We start from the raw sequence: 24,000 nt of genomic DNA on the forward strand, positions 1-24,000 counted from the left end.
TGGGTAAGGTCAGTTTAGTCACCTTGCCGTCCTCTGCCGCCCTCCAGCTCGCGACCCACAAAAGCGGTTCAGCGGTGACTCGTGGTGGCGGCTGGTCCTCGCCTGATCCGCCTGCCCGCCACAGCACGAGTGACGGTGATGCATTTTGTACGTCAGTAGAAAACCTGAACACGAAAATTACAATGTGTGTAAGCCGTTCTACTTTCTTTATATATTCTTTTTTTTTTTTTTTCCAAGTTCTAAGTACAAAGTAAACACACTTGACCCCATGAAAGTCGTGGTGGAAACGATCATTTGGTGTGAAAAAAAAAAAAAGATTACATTTACATCACCACACTTCACCATGCCCATATTTCCTCTTAAGTTAACCCTTTCACTGCAATACGAAACGATTAACAGTACCAGAAGTAATGCATGAAGTCTTTATAAGCATCTACAAGATGAAGAAAGAAGGGGATTAAAAAGAATAGATTTTGCAATTTCTGTCCAGTTTAAAGATTGTAGGTGGCTGTAGAACAAGTAAATATGTCTCAGCGTGATTAATGATTAAGGAAAGATGTACCAGTTACCAGTCAAAGGGTTAAACATTCATGCATCAACCTTCTATGTGAACTGTACACCAACAACTACCCAAATACACACACACACACACACACACACACACACACACACACACACACACACACACACACACACACACACACACACACACACACACACTCAAAACGGAAGTCAGCTAATATCGAACGTGGGAGAGTAAAACTGATCACTACATCCATTTCAGAGGGGCTTCCTCCGTGCACCTCCAGAGAGTTTTACTGCGACGACGCCACCTGCATCCACAAGTCCCTTAGATGCAACGGGATCAAGAACTGCAGGAACGAGTACGACGAGGAGGACTGTAATGTAAGCTCCGCCCTTCCTTTTTACCCTGCACATGATAAGAGTAAGGAAGAGACACGCCACTTAACCCGTCTAGCCCAAGCAGTGTGCGGTAATGTTCCCTTCCCTCCACTCTCATTCCTTTTAATTAGAGAACCTTTTACTGCCTCGAATCAGCTGATGACTCAAAGGCGACAAGGAGGAGGAGAGGTGTTTTAGAGAGAGAGAGAGAGAGAGAGAGAGAGAGAGAGAGAGAGAGAGAGAGGAAATTCTGATTATTTGATCCTTCTTTCTGCCTAGATTAAAGAGTGCCATTAATTTTAAATCGTACTTAATTTCCTTTAAAAAATAAATACTGGAAATAAATAAATAAATACTCTACGTTTATTTCGTGGAGGTCTTTAAGGTCAAAGTTATTACTATAGGGTTCTCTCTCTCTCTCTCTCTCTCTCTCTCTCTCTCTCTCTCTCTCTCTCTCTCTCTCTCTCTCTCTCTCTCTCTCTCTCTCTCTCTCTCTCTCTCTCTCCTAATCTGCTCTAAAATTTATTAATGCTAAAAATTGCTACCAGACACAGAAAGACAGACAGACAGACAGACAGCACGTTTATTGTCTCTAGTAAATCCACATCACAAGAGAAAGATAGACAGACAGACAGACAGACAGAGAGGCAGAGACAGAGAGAGCACGTTTATTGTCTCTAGTAAAACCACATCACAAGAGAGAGATAGACAGATAGATAGATAGACACAAAGAGAGACAGAGAAAGCACTTGAATTGTCTATAAAAAAATCATATCATCAGAGAGAGAGAGAGAGAGAGAGAGAGAGAGAGAGAGAGAGAGAGAGAGAGAGAGAGAGAGAGTACCTGTATTGTCTATAGTCAAATCATACCTGTGTTTTATTTGACCTGAGGTAAGTGTTGCAAAAGGATCCCGGCACTTACCCTCAATTATGGAATACACTGTGCCGGAACTCTCCATTTCCTGTTCCTCTTGGAGCTCGATTGGATATTGTTGGGATGAGAAAAGCAGAGAGAGAGAGAGAGAGAGAGAGAGAGAGTTTGATATGTATAATGAACGCAGCGTATATTGCCATAGTTTCACGAATACCACGTATTTATACACACGTAATTCTGTTCAACTTTTCACCCCTACATCGACAGGAAAACAAAAATTGATTAACTGAAATTACATACCACGTTTTAAAAGAGTTGCTTGTTTCCTAATACCAGTAAAACTGTCATGTGAATTCTTAAAAAAGCTTTGCCCTCTCTCGCCAGGAATACTTTCAAAAGCCAAAGATGATTAGCTGGACTCATGAGTTTTTTTTTTTTTTCTACTGATGATACAGAATCCTTGATAAACTATACAAGTATCAATAGTGCGTTAAAGTTAGTCTAGATAAGATTTAGAAACATTTGAGAACGAGGACTTCACCTTCACTGTATTCCTGTATTTCCACCACCTCTTGTTAAACTATCACTTGAATAAGGTTTTGATACGTTAAAGAATGAGTATCTCACCTTTAATGTATTTTGAAGTGTAAAAATCAAGAATCACAGTGATCGATGCAATTACGGAGGGAGGGGAAAAGTGAAACATATAATTGGTTCAGAACGTTCTCGTCTAGTTTATTTTAAGGATCAAGAAACACTGCTGGGTGATGCGATACAGCGGATGGGATGAAGAAGAGATGGGGGAAGGAATGAAAAATGAAGCATGTAACTAATTCAGCACATTCTCGTCCACTTTCAAGAATTAGAGCGATAGGTAATATAATGCTCTGTATTGGAAGGAGGGAAGGAGAAAAACGAAACCTAATTATAATTGATTCAGAATGTTCACCTCCATCTTGAAGAATTGCCGTGGATATGTGATGTGATGCGGTGGATGGAAAGAAGTGAAATGAAGAAATAAGTATGGGAACACGACACATGATTCGTTCTTGTGCAGGTTCTCCTAAAATTTAAGAGTCACAGTGGCAGGTAATGTCATGCAGTGGATGGAACAAAGAGAAAACGAGCGAGTGTGGGAGAAAACGTAACGCATTGGTTGAGTGTGTGTGCGTAATAAGTGACATCGCTGCGTGCCATTGAGTCCCGTGCTACAAACAGTTGCCTATCAATCAGTTCACGCTGCTTGATTATGATGAGTCGCGATGTGTGTGTGTGTGTGTGTGTGTGTGTGTGTGTGTGTGTGTGTGTGTGTGTGTGTGTGTGTGTGTGTGTGTTAGGGGAAGTGTTTGTGACGCGTTTCATCTGTTGACCCGTAAACACTGAAAATAGATGGCTTCCTCTTTTTTTTTTTTTTTTTATGAGTTGTAAAACTTTTTTTTTTTTTTACGCTGGTTGTGGTGATGATGGATCGAACAGGGTTTTGTCGAAAGATATTACTGTAGTGACAATATTACGTAGATCCATATTCTGAAACATTTCGACACCGTATGTAGAGTATTTTTAACAGAATAATAGAAGTAAATTGGGTTTTCAGGATTGTTTTCATGACTCTAGCGACATATTAACAAAAAATAGATAAATTATGTACCATCGGAAAAAAAAAAACGAGAACCGAACTAATTATTTCCATGGCATTTGAAAATCTTCCTGATGGGACAGCAAAGTGTTTACTTACTCGTAGCAATGCTGCTGCTGATCAGAGTAACTCCAACGTTGACAATGATGAGAAGGAGGATTAAGCCACTATGATCATGCTTTTGACCTTGATAGTAGTAGTAGGAATAGTAATGGTAGTGACAATGGTAACTAACATAACTAACTTGACCCTTTCACTGTTGTGGTCATCTTTGTCATCACTTGTTCACATTCAGAGCACTAAAAAGATACCTTGGTTGGGCACACTGGCGAGAAAATAGGATAGTAGAAAAAAGATAAGTTGTCCTTTTTTTAGGGATGTAAAACTATACAAAGAATCACGAGAGAAAAATAGATCGGGTTATTTTGAAGGGTACAGAATTTTTTTTTTTTTTTTTTTTTTTTTTACAGAACAGGAAAGAAAATAGATTGTCTTACTCTAAGGATACATAACTATTCAAGGGACTGTCGTACAAAACTTACTCCTCCAAAAATAAACTATAGATGATTATAGTAAAAACATCCATCAGTGACAGGCTTCCGTCTCCCCCACAGGTGCTGGACAACATCAGGTTCAACATCCACTCAGACCACATCATCATCATCCTGACGCTGGGCTGCAGTCTGCTAGGCGGCATGTGCTTCGCCATGTGCTTCAACTGCATCAGGAAGCTCATCCGAGACGGCAGGCAGATCCACGTACGTACCCTGTGATGATTAAAGAAAGTATCGAGTTTTACATTAATTTCTTAGCACTGTTCTTGCCTTCTCGCTTCTTTTCTTCCCTTTATCATTTGGTGAGTAAAGAATGCGTCCTCTTCTTCATCTTCCTCCTCCTCGCGGGTGTTCGTTTTCAAATGCTGCTTCAATACACTGAAGGTTCCTGTTCAATAGAGATGTTCAGTGACGGAAATTGAAGCAGGTGGATCACGGAACATAGGACAGGTGTAGTAGTAATAGTAGTAGTAGTAGTAGTAGTAGTAGTAGTAGTAGTTGTTGTTGTTGTTGTTGTTGTTGTTGTTGTTGTTGTTGTTGTTGTTGTTGTTGTTGTTGCTGTTTGTGGTGTTGGTGCTGTTTGGAGCCTTCATCTTCGCTAACTCTCTTTGTCCCTTACTATGCAGATAAGTATAGTACTCGCAAACATCCCATGTTTATTCTTCTTTTGTGTTTGTTTGTGTCCTCCTCCTCCTCCTCCAGTAGTTTCGTATCACTCCTCACACTTTCCTCTTTCACTTTCATCTTCCTGTGCCGGCAAATATGTGTCTGTTGCCTCGCATTATCCCTTGATCTGGCTCTCCCTGCGTGGGCTGCCGCTCCCTCGCCGCCTCCGCACCGACAGGACCAATATCCGGCAGCCAGGGCGTCCTTCCTCCCCGGGCTGCAGGGCTTGTGTTACGCGCTCCTTCAGACCTCCCGTGGCGATGGTTATTCTCCTTCTTGAATACTTTGTCGTGTGTTGTATTTTGTCTGTCTATTGGTCTTATTCTGTTTTTCTTTTTCTTTTTTTCATTGTTTTCCAGTATTTTTTCTAATATTCTCCTTTATTTTCTCATACTCTTATAGAAGTGGAAATAGGAAGTAGGAAGACATGTTTTGCACAAGGACTGGCACGTGTACGACTGACTTGCTGCTTCTCTTATTATGTTCTTATTTTCCTGTAGAAGTGGAAACAGGGGAGGCACATGTAGGGCTCATGGCTTCTTGAAACCTTCCTTACGTTGTTATGTCTCCTGCAGGAAAACATCCGGAGATCGCGGGAGCAGCTGGAGGAGCGCAGTCAGCGAAGCCAAAGCCTCTCCGCCACGTCGTCGCCTCAGACCTCGCACCGGCCGCCCATGAACGACGCCGGGCCGTGGTACATCGCCGACGCCAAGAGCAACGGCCACCCGCACATCAGGCCCGAGTCAGAGAGCGAGAGTGAAGGCGACGACGACGAGGACGAGGAAGAGTTAGACGACCTTGAAGAATCGTGTGTTGAGATGCGAGATTGCGAGTGTCAAACCAGGGACTCGCTCATCACGCAACGAGACTCCGGCCAGACGCAGCTCCCCATGACACCCCCGCCCCCTCCCCCGCCAAACAGACGCCCCCCTGGACTACCGCTCCTCAGCTCCGGGCCTCCTCCCTCCGTTCCTACCCCGCCACCTCCTCCAGGAACTCACTACGGGAGGTCACCAGTGGCGCCCCCAGATCACTATGGCACCTACGGGCGGCCGCCAGTGCCCCGCCACAACGACCCATACGAGGTAGAGGACCATTCAGACACGTACAGCCAGCGCTACCGGGCGGAGGCGGTGATTGAGATGAAGGAGCGGGGCCACTACGAGCCCACTAAGTCCCCTAAGACCACGCCCGATGTCCTCGCCACCCACTGAGTCTTGGCAGCGGTCAGAAACCCATGCATTTCCTCCCCCGTCTGCTGGAAACTGGCCGTGCGTGGGTCTGACGCGTTATGTTGAATCTTTCCATCCGCGGGTATCACTTTCCCCCCACATATGACTCGCAGCGGCCTATGTATGGGCTTCCTGTGGCCGTGGGAACAACTGCTGGTGAAGCCCCGTCACTGGTGAGGTGCAGGCGAGGCAGGTGAGGCAGTATGTGGGCGAGCGGAGCACCTCGTCCCCTCCCACCTCCCACTGTTACACAGGAGGAAGAAAAGTGACCACCTCCCCCACAACCACCATTCTTACTCATACAATGCCTGCCAGCGTTTGACAATGAATGTTTTGATGGAGAAACTGTTATTTGTGGCTTTCCTCTCACTGGGCAAGACAGTTTGTATGCTTGTGTCAGTGTCGCTGAGTCTGGAAGCAATAGCAGTGGCTTGATATCACTGTCAAGATGTCCATTACAGTGTTGCTTTGTCCCAATTCGAGTGTGGTGGATGACACGGGCCTCGAACGTTGATGTGAAGCAACACCATCCTAAGTACAACACCTCACGACCCTAACCAACACTAGTCACGCAGTACTTGGCGTTTAAATACGTTATAGATAAATTAAAGTACTCACACAATGAGGATGCCCAGGTAAAAGCAAAAGACATTGAGTCATCAGTACCAGGGGAACCTTGAGCCAGTCATCATGCACCAGGCACCAGACACCAGGCAGCAGGCAGCAACGAGGTGGAGTCTGCCAGCCCTCCCTGCCGCCCCGCCTGCCCCACCGCCGTGCCCTCAACCCCCCACAGATGGCGGCCTCGGAGAACCCACCGGCTGCGCACCACCGTGGCTCACCCTGGACGTGTCAGTGTTGCCGTGGCTGCCATAACCATACTGCCCATTTTGTGGATCACCCGTTGGGAGGAAGCTCCCATGTTTTCACCCATTAGGACTGCCATGAGTTTGCCTCCATGGCTCATCAAACCATGAGAATTATGATCACCTCCCATACCGTTATAGTAAGACAGACCTGACATGCGTTTGCTACCATGAGCTTACAACCATGAACCACCTACCATTAATGTTTCACCGTGTACAGAGCGCCCATAGGAGTGCTACTATGTATCACACACCATGGGTCTGCTGCTTCTGGGGCCGCCTGCCTGCCTGGGCCCGCCCCGAGACTCCTCTCCTGGCAGGAAGGATGAGTTATAGTAGGCAGTGAGTCACGTTGAGGAGCTTGCAATTCCATACAGCTTGACCCCTGAGAGAGAGAGAGAGAGAGAGAGAGGGAGAGAGAGAGAGAGAGAGAGAGAGAGAGAGAGAGAGAGAGAGAGAGAGAGAGACCGACCCCATTCACCCCACCCTCAACATTTTCCCCATGTATACCTCATAATCAATACATACACACACAGAGTTGTTTATGTATTTCCCCGGCTGTCTTGGGGAAATCCATTGTTTTGCATCATTTTCATTGTTTGTACCTTCATGAAGGAGGTTCTCTATTTTTTTGTCCTGGCACCCAACTTCCAGCGTCGGCATTATTTAGACATGAGGTGAGAGGAGAGCTGCCGACAGCCGGGTGCTTGGAGATGCTTCAGGAACCGTTAGTAGTTGGTTAATCATTGTTACTCGTAGTTGTTTTTTGGTAGACTTGGAGACGACGTCGGTGTTGAGTTCCCCGTTCCTGTGGGTGAAAGACAAGCGAAAGACAGGCGGCGTGACCCGTGCCCCGTGCCGCTCATGCTGACTGGCCTGCACGTGACTCCACCACCCGTTGAGATATTTTGAGTCATGGATTAATTATTACGTTTGTTCTTTTTTTTTCTTTCTTTTTTTTCAAGCAACTGCTGTTTAGGTTCAGTCCAAGGACCGTATTGTTTCAGGACCTTCTGTTGTCTTTGGGGGATGCACTTGTATGTACCAAGTGTATGATTTTCTCGCGAACTTCCCTTGCACAAGGTGACAGACAGACCCCACGGGACGAGAGTGGAGGGTGGCTGTAGTGAGCGTACCTTGCCTTTGTACACCTTGCCACTGCAGACAAGTGCCAGAGTGTCCTGAGAGGGAAAACAAATTATTCCCTTTGGCAGAGAGAGGCTTAGTACGTGGGAGTGTGTGGCTGGGTCCCTTGCGTTCCCCCTGCAGGACTCTAGACCAACAACCATTCAACCACCGTGACAGAAAGAGATGAGTGTGTAGCTGCCAAAGGAGGGAGGACAAACTGTTCCTTTAGGTGAAGAGATGCTTAGTACGTGGAGAGTGTGTGGCTAGGGCCTTTGCATTCTCCCTACAAGGCTCTCTAGACCACGAACCTCTCATCCACTGACGGGAAGAGATAGATGATCGTGTAGTAGCAGCCTGTACAGAGGACTTGACGGGGGCGCGGGAGGGTGTGACGCAGGAGGCTCCAGTTGTGTACATAGCATCTTGAAATATACCTGTACATAGGACTTCACGTTTTGTTTTCGAACAGACAATCAATATAGATGTTGTAATTGTGCCAAAGACGCGACTTGGAAATATTTTATACCTGTCCCTTTGTTAAGTAGCGAGATACGAGAGGAACCCGAAGCGGAAATGTCGACAGCATTAGGCCAACATGTGTGTGTTGACTGTTTCCGGGGAAGGTAGCGAGCGAGCTGAGGGATGGAGCGGTGAAGCTGAGGATACCACTCAAACCTTGCAGGGGAAAAATTATAAAAACATGTCCACTTGTGTTCATTACCTTTAAATCCCTCCACCATAAACGCACCCAACCAAACTAAAACTAAATTGTCTATATTTCGTTAACTGTAGTTTGGGAATGGTTAGTTGAGATACTTTTTTTTTCTTTTCTTTTCTTGGCCAATCCCTTATGCACTTTTTTCATGAAGTAGGGGGTTATGGTCTAGGACAAAAATAAAAATAGGAGAAAAATCTAAGAAAATAGTCCCAAAAAAAAAATAATAATAATAATAAAAATTAAAACACATACAAAACATAAACGTGTAAATAACAACACCTCAAACTAATATCAGAAATACGTGGCTCCACGACAACTTAACTCTGCAATTGCTTACAACACACACACCAGGAAAAATATTTAGATTCGCGGGTTTTCTTTCATATAGAAGCAGTGTCCAGTGAGGGATAGCAATGAACCTCCACTCAAGTACATCTTTATACCTGTAATTCTCAGGCTCTTGAATAGTAGTCATGATCATAAGTCGAGTAACACCCCACACTCACTACCACTATGTCTACCGTTTCCTCACAATCTTTGGTCCTCTTCTCACAAAATCCGACAACCGAGACTCGTGCCAAACCAGACGCCTGAAGACTGAGAGAAGACGCAGAGCACAGTGGGAGTAAGTTTGCCAGGTCCCTTGACTTCCTTCCACGACACGAGGGAGAAAGGTGGACAACATTCAACATTTCAAGCCTAATTGGTGTTTAGATCACACACGTAACTCAGCTTCGTCTTGTAATTTTCCCCGGCAACAAGGAACAGCACCCGCAGCGTTAAAAAAAATAAGAAACAAAATTCCTTCCCAGCGAACGTTCTAAGGCGCCCAGAATGTTCAGAAGTAATGACTGGCGTGGCTTTGAGGTTGGTTGTCTTTTAAAAAGGTTAATCTGCAATCTTGGCCATTTTTATTTGAAGTTTTTAACCCTGTATTACGTTTTTTTTTTTTTTTTTTTTTTTTTTTTTTTTTTTTTTTTCTTCCAAGGCCATGAAGACGTTCGAGGAATCATCATGGTACTACTTTATTGTCTTTTCGTTCTATTCCAGCCAAACTAAACCGTGGCCTCATCACTGCTTGGTATACTGAGTTTTTTTTTTTTTTTTTTTTTTTTTTTTTTTTTTTTTTTTTTTTTTTTTTTCCCTCCCCAGGTCGGCCCCGTTGTTCAGTCTGCCATGTATCCTCGGCATTAGTCAGACTTCTTGTGTTTGTTACGATTTGACCAGGAATTGTTTATATTTTCCCTCCCTTTTTAGCGTAAGACTTCCCTTTTCTCCCGTGTACATAGCGCAGAAATCTTAGTTCACTGTAACACTAACCAGGAGAGAGTGTGGGGCTCCCTGCCAGCCCTTGCGTGGGGAGGGAGCCAGGGAGAGAGACGGGTTTTATATGGAGAATGAAGGCCTTGCTAAGGTTGAAAGTCCATCTGTGTTTCATATTGTTATAAAAAAAAAGTTACGAATTTGTTAGAAAGAAAGAATAAAGTATTATGCATTGTTGTGTGTGTATTTTTATCCCAGAGAGAGAGAGAGAGAGAGCAATGTTGTTTACTTTGATTACTTTGTTGCGCAGTTAAGAGAACAGATAAACCTACATACTTTGAAATCGTCCTATATTCTTAATGTAACATAAAGCAGTGAGCCAAGACTGGTCACCTGCTGATCCCTGGCGCTATATATTGAGAACTGGCCTGAGGGAATAACCATGCTATAGAAAAGTAAATCAATTACTGCACGGTATTTCAGAAATTTAAGGATGGTTCTTCGAAAACAGATGTGTTCGAAATTGGTTTAATTTGAGAAGTAAACAAGCTTGAAGAACATTAGAAAAGTTGGTATTTTCTGTGAAACTGCATAAGAGCTTTATCAACACCGAAGGGAAACTCATTCACTCACCCGCCCGTGCATAGGTAAGGCGTCTTCCTCCTTGTGTTTTGTGTATCGACATTTGCATTTAGTGTGAAGTTATGCTGAGGAGAATGTTGCTAGAAGGAGAATTACGGTATCGTACCTTGGGCAACATTAATGTGGTTGTGATGAATAATTTTTAGCTGTGTTTAGGTTACCATTACCAACTATGGTTTGATGGTTCACGTCATCGCCTTCCATTTAGTATTAATTGTACTAATCTATATAGAATGGTGCTGTAGCGGCAGTGTGTAGCATGTCGAAAAGATTGTAGTTAGATATTATATGATCGATTATTAACGGCCTTGCTTCAAATGGGCTAGTACTTACCAACATTTAAAATCGTAAATATGCATGGGTTGTTAAATCTGAAAGCACTTAGTCCTTAGGGCAGGTAGATACATTCAACATGTTTTCACTAGTTATCTCCTTGTATTGTCAGTCACTATATATTTTAAACCTATTCAATCACGTAGTTACCAGTATCATCCAAGTGAAGTATTTCCATCCCAAACTTCATCCCTCAAAAATTAAAAAATGAAGAGAAAAAAAATTATAATACTACTGCAGAAATGTAACTGACTATTCTGATGTATACGACAGTGATAAGATAGTACACTAAAATTTTAATTGCGTTAAGTGTATACTGGAACTCTAATCAAGTCAATCACGTGATGCCTTTGCTTCAGCCAACCAATCATGCGTGTCCACGATGGGTTCGTCTATTACTGTATTCGGAGCTTCGGATTCGATTTTCATCTGCTGAATCTGAGAGACTTGAGATCTGTCCCAACAGTTTGATGGCCGCCAGCGGGGAGGTAAGTGTTCGATCCTGTCAGCTGTATATGGTGGTATTAGTTCAGCGATGCATCACGAGGGTGAGACGAGTGCATTAGGTTTTTGTGCTCACGTTTCATTGCAATATACTACAACTTTTTTTCTGTTTCTTCTTTCATGATTGATAAGCTCAGGGACATGATGGGAAACCTTTTTATTTACATTTTTAAATCAAACTGATAGGACGAGGTAAGAGTGAAAGCAACCTTTCTCCCCCCCCAACCATTTCACAAAGTCAGTAAAAATTCTCTATTTTCGTGGACATGCTGTGTGCCGAACAGACAATAGACTTCATTAGAATGACACGCAAAGAATGGTAAATGAATGTCAGAAAAGTCTTGCTGCAGTTTAGAGTAGACTGGCAGCCGACAGAGAGGAGTAGCAAACTTTCGCGGTTATAAATCAAGTGGGTAATGAAAAAATACTGAACTGAGACTCCACTTTTTTTAAAGGCTGTAATTTATCAAGGGAGGCGGCATGATGTCTTGTATTCTTCGAGTGATGGGTAATGGTCACGGCCAGCATTATTCATATATTTATTTTATTCTGTTTATTTTTATCGTCTAGCATTGTCTTCAAGATATTTCGTCATTTCTCAGTTTCACTTTTAATAGTATTTCATTCTTTTCTACATGTTCATCTCCTCCACCTTCTTTTAATACAGTATCATCCACCAGTCACTCCGGCTTTTCTTTTCCCTTTTTCTTCCCATGGTGTTGCGCATGACCTTTGACGTTTAGTACATATAACTCGCGGTTTTTGCCCCTCACTGTAACTACTATTTGTATAGAATTATACGAAAAGGATGGAAATAACCAGTATAGAAAATGAGTCCAAGAAAAAAAAAAAATTGAAAGATATGAACTTATTTGCGTCATTATGTAGGGAAATAAGTTAAGCATGTGGCCATGATAGAATAGGCAGTACAGGCTGTTGAGGAAAGAAAAAACAGCTATAGTTTATTTTCATGACAGTTTGTAGAATACATGTTTTTCATTATTATTCAAAGTTATTCAAAATTACTCGCAAGGCAATGTAAAAGATCCCAATCAAAATACCACAGTCTTCCATGAAAACACGCCCGTTTTCTGTATCACGTCAGCTGAGTTTCGAATCTGTCAAGATGCCAAGTGCATTTAAAAAAGAAACACCAAATCCATATTAATAAACGAATGACAAACAAATTTACCCTAAAAAACAGGAGGGTAACCACGTTTTTAGACTATACGAACACCTATATGAATTTAAAGTAATGTCTTTGAGGGAGAAATAAATAATGAAAGAGAAGCGTGCACCTCCTCGGATGTTTGTTATGATCAGTACTAGTCATGCAGGCGGCGGCAGTGGTTGTGGGACGCCTGGGGTTGTCCTCCACACCACTGCTCGCCACTCGACGCCTCACAAGGATGGCAGACACACTCAGTCGCCCTAGCTCAGACCTGGCCAAGTTCCGAGAGGTGTATAAGAAAGCTAAGCACGTGGTAGTGTTGACGGGTGAGTTAGAGGTCATGACAAGATGTAACACTGCCTGTTTGTTAGGTTAGATTACAAGTCAGGTTGATACAATTTGATAGTGACATTCTTACCAACCCACCTTTTGTGTTAAATGGGTACAATATGACAGTAATTCACCGGTATGTCAGCCTATAGTACCAAGTAAAATCAGACAGTGATTCACGGATTACGGTGCGATTATGTTACATTAGTTAATTCTGGGCTTGTCATCCCCCAACCTACCTGTGTTCTCTTGCCTGGTCGACTTTCTGACTCTGGCACTGAGGAGCGGGAACAGGAAGCCACACTGCTGATGCCCCAGGCCAGCCCCTAGTGATATAAGAAATTACAAAAATAGTGTCATAAAATTATAGGGTTGGTAATTGTATCTTCAGCAGATTATAAATGCTGTAGTGGAAGTGATAATAACATGTCACACCAGCCAAAGATAATTCACCCTTGTACACAGACACCCCCCTTACTCCTGACACCCACAAGTAACACAGGGGGAGAAGTTGCAAAGTAGGTATCAGGGATCCTCATATGAGAACAGAATATTCCTCAGATATGACTACATACTTGAGGACCTGGTTGATAATGAATGCTTAGAATAACACCCTCTTGCACTCATTGTGTACATAGTTTTTTCAGCTATGTTTAATTGCATTTCTGTGCATACGGTCTTGAGGTGTCTAATCTTTAAGATAGTGGACAGATTGTTCATATTTTATGGAGTTCTTTGCAACTTATTCTAATTGGGCACTTGTTGACTGATACATAGCTTATTGTTGCATACTGTACACCAGAGACCATCATGCTGACAGCTTAAAAGACTGTAATGAGGCATGCAGTAGATAATCAAAAATATCTTGCTGCAGGTTTAAAGGTTCTTTCCTGAGTTGAAGCCCCTTCAAAGTGATATTCTTAATGTTCTAGGATTTATAAATTTATATATGCAAACCATAAACTATTGGCTGTATTGAGATATGAGGTATTGTAGAATTGTTTTGTAATAAGTTTGTTAAGTCAGTGTAGACAATATCCTGTAGGAGGTGCACTTCATTAGTGTATTAATGAACTGTTTACCCTTTGACAGGAGCTGGAGTGTCAGCAGAGTCTGGAGTCCCAACTTTCCGTGGTGATGGAGGCTTGTGGAGAACATGGAGGGCACAGGACTTGGCAAGCCCCTCTGCTTTTGCACGTGATCCTTCTCTTGTGTGGGAATTTTACCACTACCGCAGGGAACTTATGGCCACCAAGCACCCTAACCCTGTGAGTGGAACTCATACTGAACTTCATATTGATGGTGCTACACATTTCCTTTGTTGTGCAGATTTTCACCTCCTTAACTTCCCTTTAACACTGTCTTTAATCTCTTACATGACATCAGTGTTGATCTCTCTTTATCTTGTATGTATTGTTATTTCCATGCTTAATGCTGTTAATAATATGAGTAAATAAGGGAAGCTGCAAGAAACCATCAGACCTACACATGGCAGCCCCTGCATGAAACATACCTATTTCCACCTATCATCCCCATCCATAAATTTGTCTAATCTTTTAAAGCCCCCTGATGACTCAGTACTAACAACCTCATTACTGAGTTCTGAATTTGTCAACCTACCTCCACCTCTGCCCACAGACTTACTGCATAAGACTATACTTGCTCTCTCTTATTTTTATCAGCTTTATTATAGTAAATCTATTCTGTACTGAGCACTTAGGCATGTCTTCCTTGGGCATTCTCCTGTCCATTGCTCTGCCACGTTAGTTATAATACTCATCTTCCTTAATAAGGATTAAAAATATTTTGAATGTTTCATTTCTTTGAGAATATTACCATTGATTTTAGTTCATATACCACGACATTGGACAACATTGCTTTCCGATGTTAAGGTTGTACTTCACCAGCCATGGCCACACACCACAGGCAAGGTAGAGGCAGGTGACCAGGATCACATCATCTCGTCATCATCAACAATGAAAACTTGCCCTCTGGCATCTACCAAGCGCCTTGTGTACCTCTCAATTATGAGAAGGAACATATTTATGAAGAAAAAAAAATTCTTTAAAGGAAAGGCTAATAATAGTGGACCTTCAGTAAAGGCAAGGGTATTCTCAGATCATTCTAGATATGGTACAGGTAGATTAGGCAGGGCAACAGAAACCCAAATTCCTAAGGGGGGTCATACTTATATGCTCAGTACAGAACAGATTTACTATAACGGAAGATTAACCCTCCACCCTTTCATCTTTTCCATTGGTACACACCAGAACACCCTGTCTTTTTACTCATTCCTTTAACTATTTTTGTGTAACAGGACTCTCAGAGAATTAATCCAATAACACAACAAATAAGTGGTTTATATCTAACCATCATTTCCATGCCAGTAAAGCTTTAAAAGTAAATAGATAAAGTAATATTCACTTAAGAAATTGGAGATGAATAGTACATTTTAGATATGGTACAATTAATTTGGGATCCCTTTTTATATTATTATTATTTCTCATTTTTATATTGCTTAATCTGTTCACTTTGTCAACCCATCATATGTAGGTAATTTCAGTGTATTCACCTTGTGTATCTCACCTTGTGTATCTATTACATACAAGTGATTTCAGTTTGTGTATATTCTCCTCCTATCAGGCTCACTTGGCCATCGCCGAGGCAGAGCAGCGGTTGACAGCAGAGGGCCGGCGCCTTGTGGTGATCACCCAGAACATTGATGAGCTGCATAAGAAGGCAGGATCAAAAGAAGTCCTCGAATTGCACGGGTCTCTTTTCCGGACTGAATGTACTAAGTGTCAAGAAATCCGGCCCAACACTGACAGCCCCATATGTGCATCACTGGCTGGGAAAGGGTGTGGTGTTTGCTTTTATTTCTATATTACTTGGATAGTTAGGTTAGGTTAAGAATTATTTGGATAGTTAGGATAGTTAAGAATCTTTTAACTCAGTAACTCAATAGTATCATCACCAGCATGCATGTTTGTGTAGTTTATGAGTTTAAATAGCATGAATACTATTTAAATTGTGCAGCATAAATTTTATCCATGGTTTTATTTAACAGGCAAAGGTAATAATAATATAGTATCAGTATTTCACTTTATTGTATAGTAATGTGTGTTGAACAGAATATACTGTGTCTGTCTTCAGTTACCATGCATGTCTGGTAGGCTTACTATTAATTAAATGCTTCATAAGTAAAGGGAGACGTACAAAGCATTGTTTATTTAATAAATTTTATTTCTTTCAGTGCCCCAGACCCCAATGCAGTGAATGCAAGGATTCCAGAGTCTGAATTGCCTCGTTGCCAGAAGTGTTCTGGACTGCTGCGCCCCAATGTGGTGTGGTTTGGTGAAGGTCTCGATAATAATGTGCTGCAGAAGGCTGGCAAGTGATATGAATTTGATCTTAGTTTTTTTAATTTGTGTTGCATCCTGTGTTTAGCTGTGTTACATACAATTTTTACAAGATATTGGTCACCCATGCAGGGTTACAGACCTCTGTCTGGATACTAGCTGGCCTGTCTCAAATTTAAATGTATGCACACAAAGTAAAAGTAGAAAAGCCAAGATAAATCAGATTTCCCCAGTTGTAGTTAATATTGTCATTAATGTAATCTTAATTATACAGGAACAGGATCAAGAGCAAGGCAACAGGCCTGTGTTCTCACCAACAAAAAAGTGCCCTGTAACCATAACCAATGTTGATGACTTTGACAAACACATGTGGTGAGGACATTTTCCGGATTCAACGTAGAGATCCCCACATTGCACAAAGTAAAGGAAGAACTTTAGGAAAATTTCTTTCTATGGATGCACTGAGTCTCGGTACACAAGATTCTCAAAGATTGAACCCAAATACAAAAAGTTAATGGCCATGAATTTCCTCATGGAGAGAAGTGATAATGATGCTGTTCGTACCTGATTTTTCTGAGAAATGTGACATTTGGAGCAGTTTACATGAATGAGGCCTGGGTGAATGAAAGTTATGCTGTTGGAAAATGTTGCATTAGCACCCCATCTGAAGTAGCAACAGGAATGCAACCAGGAAAAGGGAAGCCATCTTGTAATTAACAAAAGATGCTTTCATCAACAGTGCAAAAAACGATGGGGAATTCCGGTGTTTGAAGGGTGGTTCAGGAGTGAGCTGCTGTCAAATATCGCACCAAACTCCTCCACTGTCATGGATAATGCTCCTTACCAAGTTCACTGTGGAGGAAGGCAAAACTGAAGGAGTGGCTTGAAAGGAAGGGTGCCCACTGATGAACTACATAAGGCAGAGCTGTATAAACTTAAAGAAATTTGCAGTCAGCAAGGCAAAAATTATATCATATTGAGACAGTATTGCTGCAGACTTAGTAGGGCATATAGGGTTGTGGAGTTTACACTGTCATTGAGCTCATATGGGCTCAGATCAAGTCCTATGTTGCCAAGCAGAGCAACTTTATTATAATGCTCATAAGGCATATAAGCCCATAATGGCTGGAAAAGTATATAGGAAATTTCATTTAAATTCCAGAAATTGAGAGTAGAATTTATGAAGAGCAGGTTAGAGATGTGTGGATCAGATGTTTTCAGCTAGGATTTTGATAGATGTTTGTAGATTTAGATATGAACTTTCCAGTCAGTGATGTGTAACTTATTCTCTCCCAACAGTATTTCAGTTTTAGGACCACTCAGTTGTGGAGTAAGCTGTGTGCTTGTTATTGTGACTTTCCTCCTCCAGACCTTCTTGTATGATGTTGCTACAATTTTGTAATTCCCATAGGTGATGAGCTTGACACCTGTGACCTGTGTCTGGTAGTGGGGACCTCATCTGTGGTGTACCCAGCGGCCATGTTTGCCCCCCAGGTGGCCGCACGAGGAGTGCCGGTTGCCGAGTTCAACGTGGAGACAACCCCTGCCACTCTTAGTTTTGGGTCAGTTACTGATTTCTGCTTGATCAATCAACTCTTGCCTGTGAAATCTTGTCGTCAGTTATGCTTGGTCATGGAGGGCCAGGACTTGCATGTCATGCAATTTGTTGTTTTTGCCTTTCATACAAGCCAAATATCCTCCAATTTTGATTGACATTTTTTGGTTTTCCTGTATTTTGAGCAATGTGGCCTTCCTCCACAGCTAGAAGCATCCATTGTCTACAGTCCTGAAGTTTTTTTAGCAAATGCTTTTAAAAACACTTAAATCACATTTTTGTATAACTGCTCCATCTATAAAGAGAAAAAAAATATCATTCCTTATGAACCTTGTTTAAGTGTGCATTGAGGTGAGAATGCTGTTGTAACCACAAATAGGACAAAAGTGCAATTATTTTTAATTATGGAAGAAAATACCATTTCCAGGAACTTGCTGCAACAAGTTCTTGGAAACTGTGTACAAACACATTCTGCGAATAATAATAATAAATAACAACAGTATTCCCATCTTGGATGCTTTTTTGATGTCACTGATAACTTGCTCCATCTGCAGACAGATGTGAAAAAGGCAGGATAGCAGCTTTACTAAGCTGCTACTGCCCTGTAATCTGAAAGTATAAAATTAGATATTAAAAAGTCCACTACCCATGGGACAGTCAAAGTGCCAATCTTGCATTGCAGTAGCACATGCTACTCAGGGAGCATGTTTTGCTCAAGGCCTCTCAGAAAAAAAAAAAAAAGGCTCTTCCCCACTGTAGGATAGATAGTGTATGTTATGCCATGTTATAGAGGTGGTGGCACATGCTTGTAATAATAGCCCAAGTGGGCAACACTCGTTTTTCCATTGCCACTCACTGTGTGTGTGTGCCAGCTTGCAGTCTGGCTCCTATATCTCTTCTACCTAGTACTGCAAAACCTGTTACATTGTGTTCCCTTCCCCCCACACTTCAGGAGACAGGGCTCCATTTGTCCAGCACATGTCACAGTGAGTAGTTGTACAATAGAGAAGAGAAGCCAGCAAGCCCACATTGTAGTAGTACATCTACAGTGTTGTGTGTGGCATTGCTCATTTTCCCCCCGCATTATGGGCAGGGCCTTAGAGAATCTTGGAGTCTGGTGAGACACTGAGCACATCCAGGTGGGTGACCCCTGTCCACCCCTGCTGTTGCCACCTGCACTGTGCTTTCTTACATGGTCAGCACAACCTGTTGAGGGGCTGAGTACAGTATTGTGCACTGCAATGAAGAAGGGCTGCAGGAAGACACCATCGTCCTTGTCAGCAGATGGTGTGTCACAGTGTCCCTCCCCTCCAATGCCACCACAGCCCTGATGGATGGTGGGTTGTGACGTGGCTGCAAGATCAGAGAATGAGAGGCACACCAGCATGCTATGAAAGCGTTAAGATGTGAACAAGAGGAACAGCGGCTGGAGGACAATGCTCATTCCGAGGAACTGCGACAGGAGGATATCGCTCACCACAAGGCCTTGCAGACACATCTCACACCTCAACTAACCATCCTGGCACACCCTCCTGTGGCTCCTCCATTCACCCCCAAAGCAGTTGTACAGCCCCACCCACCTCCCTTTTATCAACACTTCTGTAAATGGAGGCAGAGGTGGCATGATTATGCAACTCAGCGATATTGCAAGCATGCGGAATTCAAGTGATTCATTTACGAATGTGCTTGTCAGGTGAGATGCAGCGAGTACTCAAATACATGCTACAGGTGCCCCAACTCCACAGTTGCAAGCAAGCTATGGGAGTCCTGCTGATGATTCCTTTGTGTGGCTTAAGAGCCTCTCAGTATGGAATGTGAGGAGGCATGCATGACAAGGAGTTGGTTCAGAAAATAATTTTCAACTGCTACACTCGCTGATGTCATGACACTATGCTGCTCCTTCAAGGCCACCAGGACTGCTGCCTCAGCACAGGCCACCAGGACTGCTGCCTCAGCACAGGCCACAGGACCTGTGCTGTCTCCCAGTACACAAAAGGCAAGAAGGCTGACCATAAGATCAAGGCAGAGAGGTACGTTTAGCTGCACCCATGTTGTCCTCTTCCTGCAACAAGTGCAGCAAACAACACAGCATGTCTTTAAGGGCTGTCCTGATACAGAGGCAGTGTGCCACACCAGGGCACTTGTCACTCACAGAAAAATGTCCAGCCAGGACTGCCCAGTGAGCTGCAAGCGCCCCCTTCTCTCGAGTACTACTTCAACACTGATGGGATCCAGATGCCTGCCGCCTTGGGTTCCTTTGCAGGCAGAGTCACCTACAGCAAGTTGTTGTGCATAGGGTGGATCAATATGTACCCCTCTGCTCTCCTGGCAGCACTGTATTGCACTAGGCATCATACCTAAATACTTCCTGCAGCAGATGAAGGACACCTGCAGTACTGTCAACTGGGTCAAGGAGTCAATGATTGCCACCCCAGCTGCCTCACCTTGAGCAGCATTGTCATCACTCTCACTTATGTACCCAGTCTCCTGCTGAGGCCAAAGAGTAATAATTTCTACAGGAGCACGTGGACTTTCTTGTGAAGACTGATCTTGATCTGCAGCAGGCACTGCAGCAACTGATGTCAGGACCACCCATGCAGATTTACCTGAGGAAGGACACACACACTGTGGCTGATTCCCCAGGCATAGCATGACCCTGTGAAGGCTGAGCTAGTCCTCCTTGGTGGCACAAAGTGTTATTGCCCCTGCAGGGTAAGATCCATCTCCTTGGTGCCACCCTATGGTGGTCATTCCAAAGCCTGGTGGAGGCAAGTCAGAGCTCAGCAGCCAGTTGTCCCATCCTGTGCACCCGCCACTGACTTCACAGCTACATGAAGTGTCAACCCAATTGCAAAATACTTCACAACAGTAGATGGAGATACTCCAGATACCTCTCTGGCTGAAGAAGACCAGCAGTTGATGACACTCATCACTCCATATGTTCATTTCTGTTACCTCAGAGGCCCCCATGGGCTTTTGCTTCTATCAATGAGGCAATGGTGGCACTCCAGGGAGTGATGCAGTGTGTGAAGGTGGTGGAAGACAACCTCTTGTACATCACTGACTACCTGTGTTAGTGATGTCTTGGCAAGATGCAGAGCCCTGAATGCAGAAATGTTTGTTCTAGCTGTCCCAGTAGTTTCCTCCTGTGGCTGCCAGCTCTCTTATGACAGTAGATCCAGAAAAAGTACGTGCCATCACGGACTTTGTCACCCCAGCCAACCTGCGTTTTTTTTATTAGCTAACTTCTCACCTGACATCTCTTCTGCTGTTGCCCCATTTTGTCCATTGATGATGTATACTCCAGTCCAACTGTTCTTGCAGCCTTTGTCTGTAGGATGGTTGTAGGGACAGGATCAGACATTTCATGATTGTACAGCCCGTGATGGCCTCCAGTGTGTCTCCTGCAATGCCACAATTGAGCAGGAATTTTTGACATTTTTGTGGGCAATGAATGAAAAAGACTTTGTTAGTTCCCATCCTAAACAGCTATTCACTGAATGCCATCGACAACCAACCTCTTGAGCACTTTATGCCAGGAGCATCACCACTAGAACAACTAAGATGGTCCTGCCTACAGTGAGCTGCTGTCCCTGTCCAACACTCTACATCCATATTGGAAGAAAGTATGTGACGACCTCTAGTGCAAGGAAGACCTAATGCTGAAAAGGGCTAGAATATTCAAGTCATACTTTGTCCGAGTGCCATCCTCATACTTGGACAAAAAAAAAAGGGGGGGAAATGACAGGGTAGTGGGTTAAATCCAGCACTACTCACATCTACCAACATCTACCAGCATAGGCGATGCAAAACCTACCAACCTACCAAGCTCTCTTACCTGATAGGATTCCAGCTGAGGACACTACCTTCCACAAGGTATGAAATGTTATTAGCAGATGCAACACCTTCCGTGAGAGCGCCTCTGACCTTCAGGCCAGGGAAAGGGATTGGCACCGCATCCATGAACTTGCTGGGCTTCTGACAGGAAGAGTGCTTCCATCTCTCCAGCAGGCCATCATCCCGGAAATGCCAGCGTAACTACTGTAGCCAGGCTAAGTGGATTTGGTGCTTAACTTGGCAAATCACACCGATGGCTCCCAGAGCCTGGCAGAATCCCATTGCTCTATGGCCATTTGATAAGGGAGGATGGAAGGTTAGGTTAGGCACACTTTCCCTGTAAGAAAGTTTCAAGTAGGGTTTTCAAGTCACTTGGAGTTGTGGCACAACACCATCCTGGGCATGACGGTCATCATGGTGCCAACTATCCGTACCTGCGAGCTATGTCAAGTGATGCAACCAAGCCAGCAGCGAGAGAGCCCCTACTACTACTACTCCTCTACTGTGGAGAAGGAAGTCCTCCTTGTAGTTGCTGACCTACTGTGGCTGTCATCGTGTCTTGGTACGACCTGGGTGTCCCAGTATACCAGCTGGGAGTTTTGCCACCTTCCTTGAACGTTGGGAAGTCTGCCACAACATGTCTACACCCCACTTTTCACAGTGTAGGCTGCTGTGCTCACAGTGGAACAGCCACAGCAGCCTACACTGTGAAGTCAGTCAAGTAGCTCATCCAGAAAGTGGCCCCCTCTGGCAGTATTAACAACTGCAAGGTGTTTGACAGGGTCTCCTTGAGCTTCGCAACACCCCCGAATCACACCAGCCATTCCCCAGTCCAGATTCTTTATGGCTGCTGTCTTTGTTCCTTTTCCCCTGCTCATGTTAATGCTTTCTTGAAAAATGGGCAAGTGGCATCAGATGGTCAGCTCTCATGGAACCAAGAGCCTCACCTCTTCCATCCTCTGACCACTAAGCTGCTGGCTGCTCTGTGATCTGAAAATATAAAAACACTGGATAGACAAAATCCATCAAATTAAATTGTAGTACAATTTGAAATCCCATCACTTTCATATCTATCTATACCAACTATTTCCCCCTACATTACAAGGGTGATGGGACATCTGTGATGGCAACATCATCTCTCCTCACAAGAGGGAACAAGCCACAAAGATAAATCTATTATTACAGAAGGATCTCCAAAGTTGCATGCAGCTTTCATGAACCCCAGATAGGGAAGACCTTTTTATTCAATTTATGGTGCTAGAAAGGAATTGTTTATGTTCATACAGCTAAGTAAAAGTAGGTAATGTCTTTTACCTAATGTCTTTAGATGACACTATTATTTGCAGCAGAGTGAAAGAGAACTTGTGAAAGAATTTGAGTGGTGGATCATTCTTTTGGATGTTTGGAAAAAAAAATCAAGGAAAAGTAGTAAGGTGATGGGATGTTAGAAAATTGCCACCTGTTGTAATCAAGTGTGAGTGAGGGTCTGTCTCCTAACAAAAACAAAGTCCAAGTTTCTGATACAAACAACTAACTATTAGAGTGCATGCTGTGGAGATGAGAATGAAATGAGAGAGGGACCAAGGTATTACAGATAGATTAATAAAAATAAATAGGCAATCAAAATGAGGTATAATAATTAAATTAATGAATATAATTATATATATATACTCATTATGTTCCTTCATTGGGTTGGAATAGCTACAGATCATTTCTTCAGCCTAAATTAAACACCACGGTAGTATTATTAAAATATTATACAGACAGATAATATCTTTCTTACTTTGATGATATCTTGCAGGTTTCACTTTGAGGGTCCCTGCGGGTCCACACTGCCAGCAGCACTCGCTCCCTAACCCTCCTTTGGTTTGGGTCACTGTAATTGGAGGATGGTGGTGAATATCAAGATAGCAAGCAGCAGCCATAGCAAATGGCAGATTACTTAAAATTGATGGTGATTTAGAGAATCTAAAACATTGTGATATTTAGTTATTGAGCTCTTTAAAAGCACTAAATATATCTTTAAAAACAAATTACACTTTGTTCTTTTCTAACCATGAAGTTTTTTGGGTGATGAAAAAGGTAGTGACAAAAAGACTAGTGAGGGAGTGGGAAAAGGTAGTTGATGGCCTTACTTAGAAAGTTACAATTCTGTGATGAAAACTTCTTGCACAAGATGGGTGAGGCAGGTAAAATAATGTCTTTTATAAATAGGACAAATTAAAATACCATTAAGATCACATAGATTTGTGTTTGTGCAGCATGCACTGACGTGGCCTTAGTTATTTCTGAGAGTTGCTTCAACTCAAGGGTGAACTCACTAGAGGATATTACTGTGAAAAAATATCGTGTGGGCTGTAAGAGAATTTCCGTGGAGAACATTGTCTAAAGAAGCAAATCCTTTCTTGAGCCAGTGAGCAGAGCTGTAC

At 43.0% G+C, this 24,000-nt stretch overlaps 2 protein-coding genes and 1 long non-coding RNA gene across 4 annotated transcripts in view; 2 read left to right on the top strand and 1 right to left on the bottom strand.

The window, feature by feature from the left end:
• The window catches only part of LOC135090356 (neuropilin and tolloid-like protein 2), a 194,856-nt gene extending 186,551 nt beyond the window's left edge, over positions 1 to 8,305 (top strand). The window contains exons 8-10 of the mRNA XM_063987118.1: positions 785 to 906; positions 4,028 to 4,171; positions 5,209 to 8,305. Of these exons, the coding sequence (XP_063843188.1) occupies positions 785 to 906; positions 4,028 to 4,171; positions 5,209 to 5,847 (905 nt within the window). The 3' untranslated portion in view covers positions 5,848 to 8,305. The remainder of the gene's footprint in view (positions 1 to 784; positions 907 to 4,027; positions 4,172 to 5,208) is intronic.
• Positions 8,306 to 11,300: 2,995 nt separating this feature from the next.
• On the top strand, positions 11,301 to 23,609 carry LOC135090362 (NAD-dependent protein deacylase sirtuin-5, mitochondrial-like). Of its 2 annotated transcripts, none has more exons than XM_063987139.1 (6): positions 11,301 to 11,363; positions 13,913 to 14,088; positions 15,464 to 15,678; positions 16,074 to 16,210; positions 17,591 to 17,741; positions 23,373 to 23,609. In XM_063987139.1, exons 1-6 carry the CDS (start codon positions 11,351 to 11,353, stop codon positions 23,425 to 23,427), a joined length of 747 nt encoding a protein of 248 aa, XP_063843209.1. In that variant the 5' UTR covers positions 11,301 to 11,350; the 3' UTR covers positions 23,428 to 23,609. The 2 variants fall into 2 exon arrangements, with proteins under 2 accessions (XP_063843209.1, XP_063843202.1); XM_063987132.1 differs by lacking the exon at positions 11,301 to 11,363 and adding an exon at positions 12,623 to 12,816.
• LOC135090369 (uncharacterized) overlaps positions 22,302 to 24,000 on the bottom strand; it is an 86,077-nt gene continuing 84,378 nt past the window's right edge. Inside the window, exons 5-6 of the long non-coding RNA XR_010261898.1 lie at positions 23,355 to 23,447; positions 22,302 to 22,561 (exon numbers count right to left, since the gene is read on the bottom strand). This is a non-coding gene — a long non-coding RNA (uncharacterized LOC135090369). The remainder of the gene's footprint in view (positions 22,562 to 23,354; positions 23,448 to 24,000) is intronic.

Source organism: Scylla paramamosain, chromosome 3, assembly GCF_035594125.1.
Source record: "Scylla paramamosain isolate STU-SP2022 chromosome 3, ASM3559412v1, whole genome shotgun sequence".
NCBI lineage: Eukaryota > Metazoa > Arthropoda > Malacostraca > Decapoda > Portunidae > Scylla > Scylla paramamosain.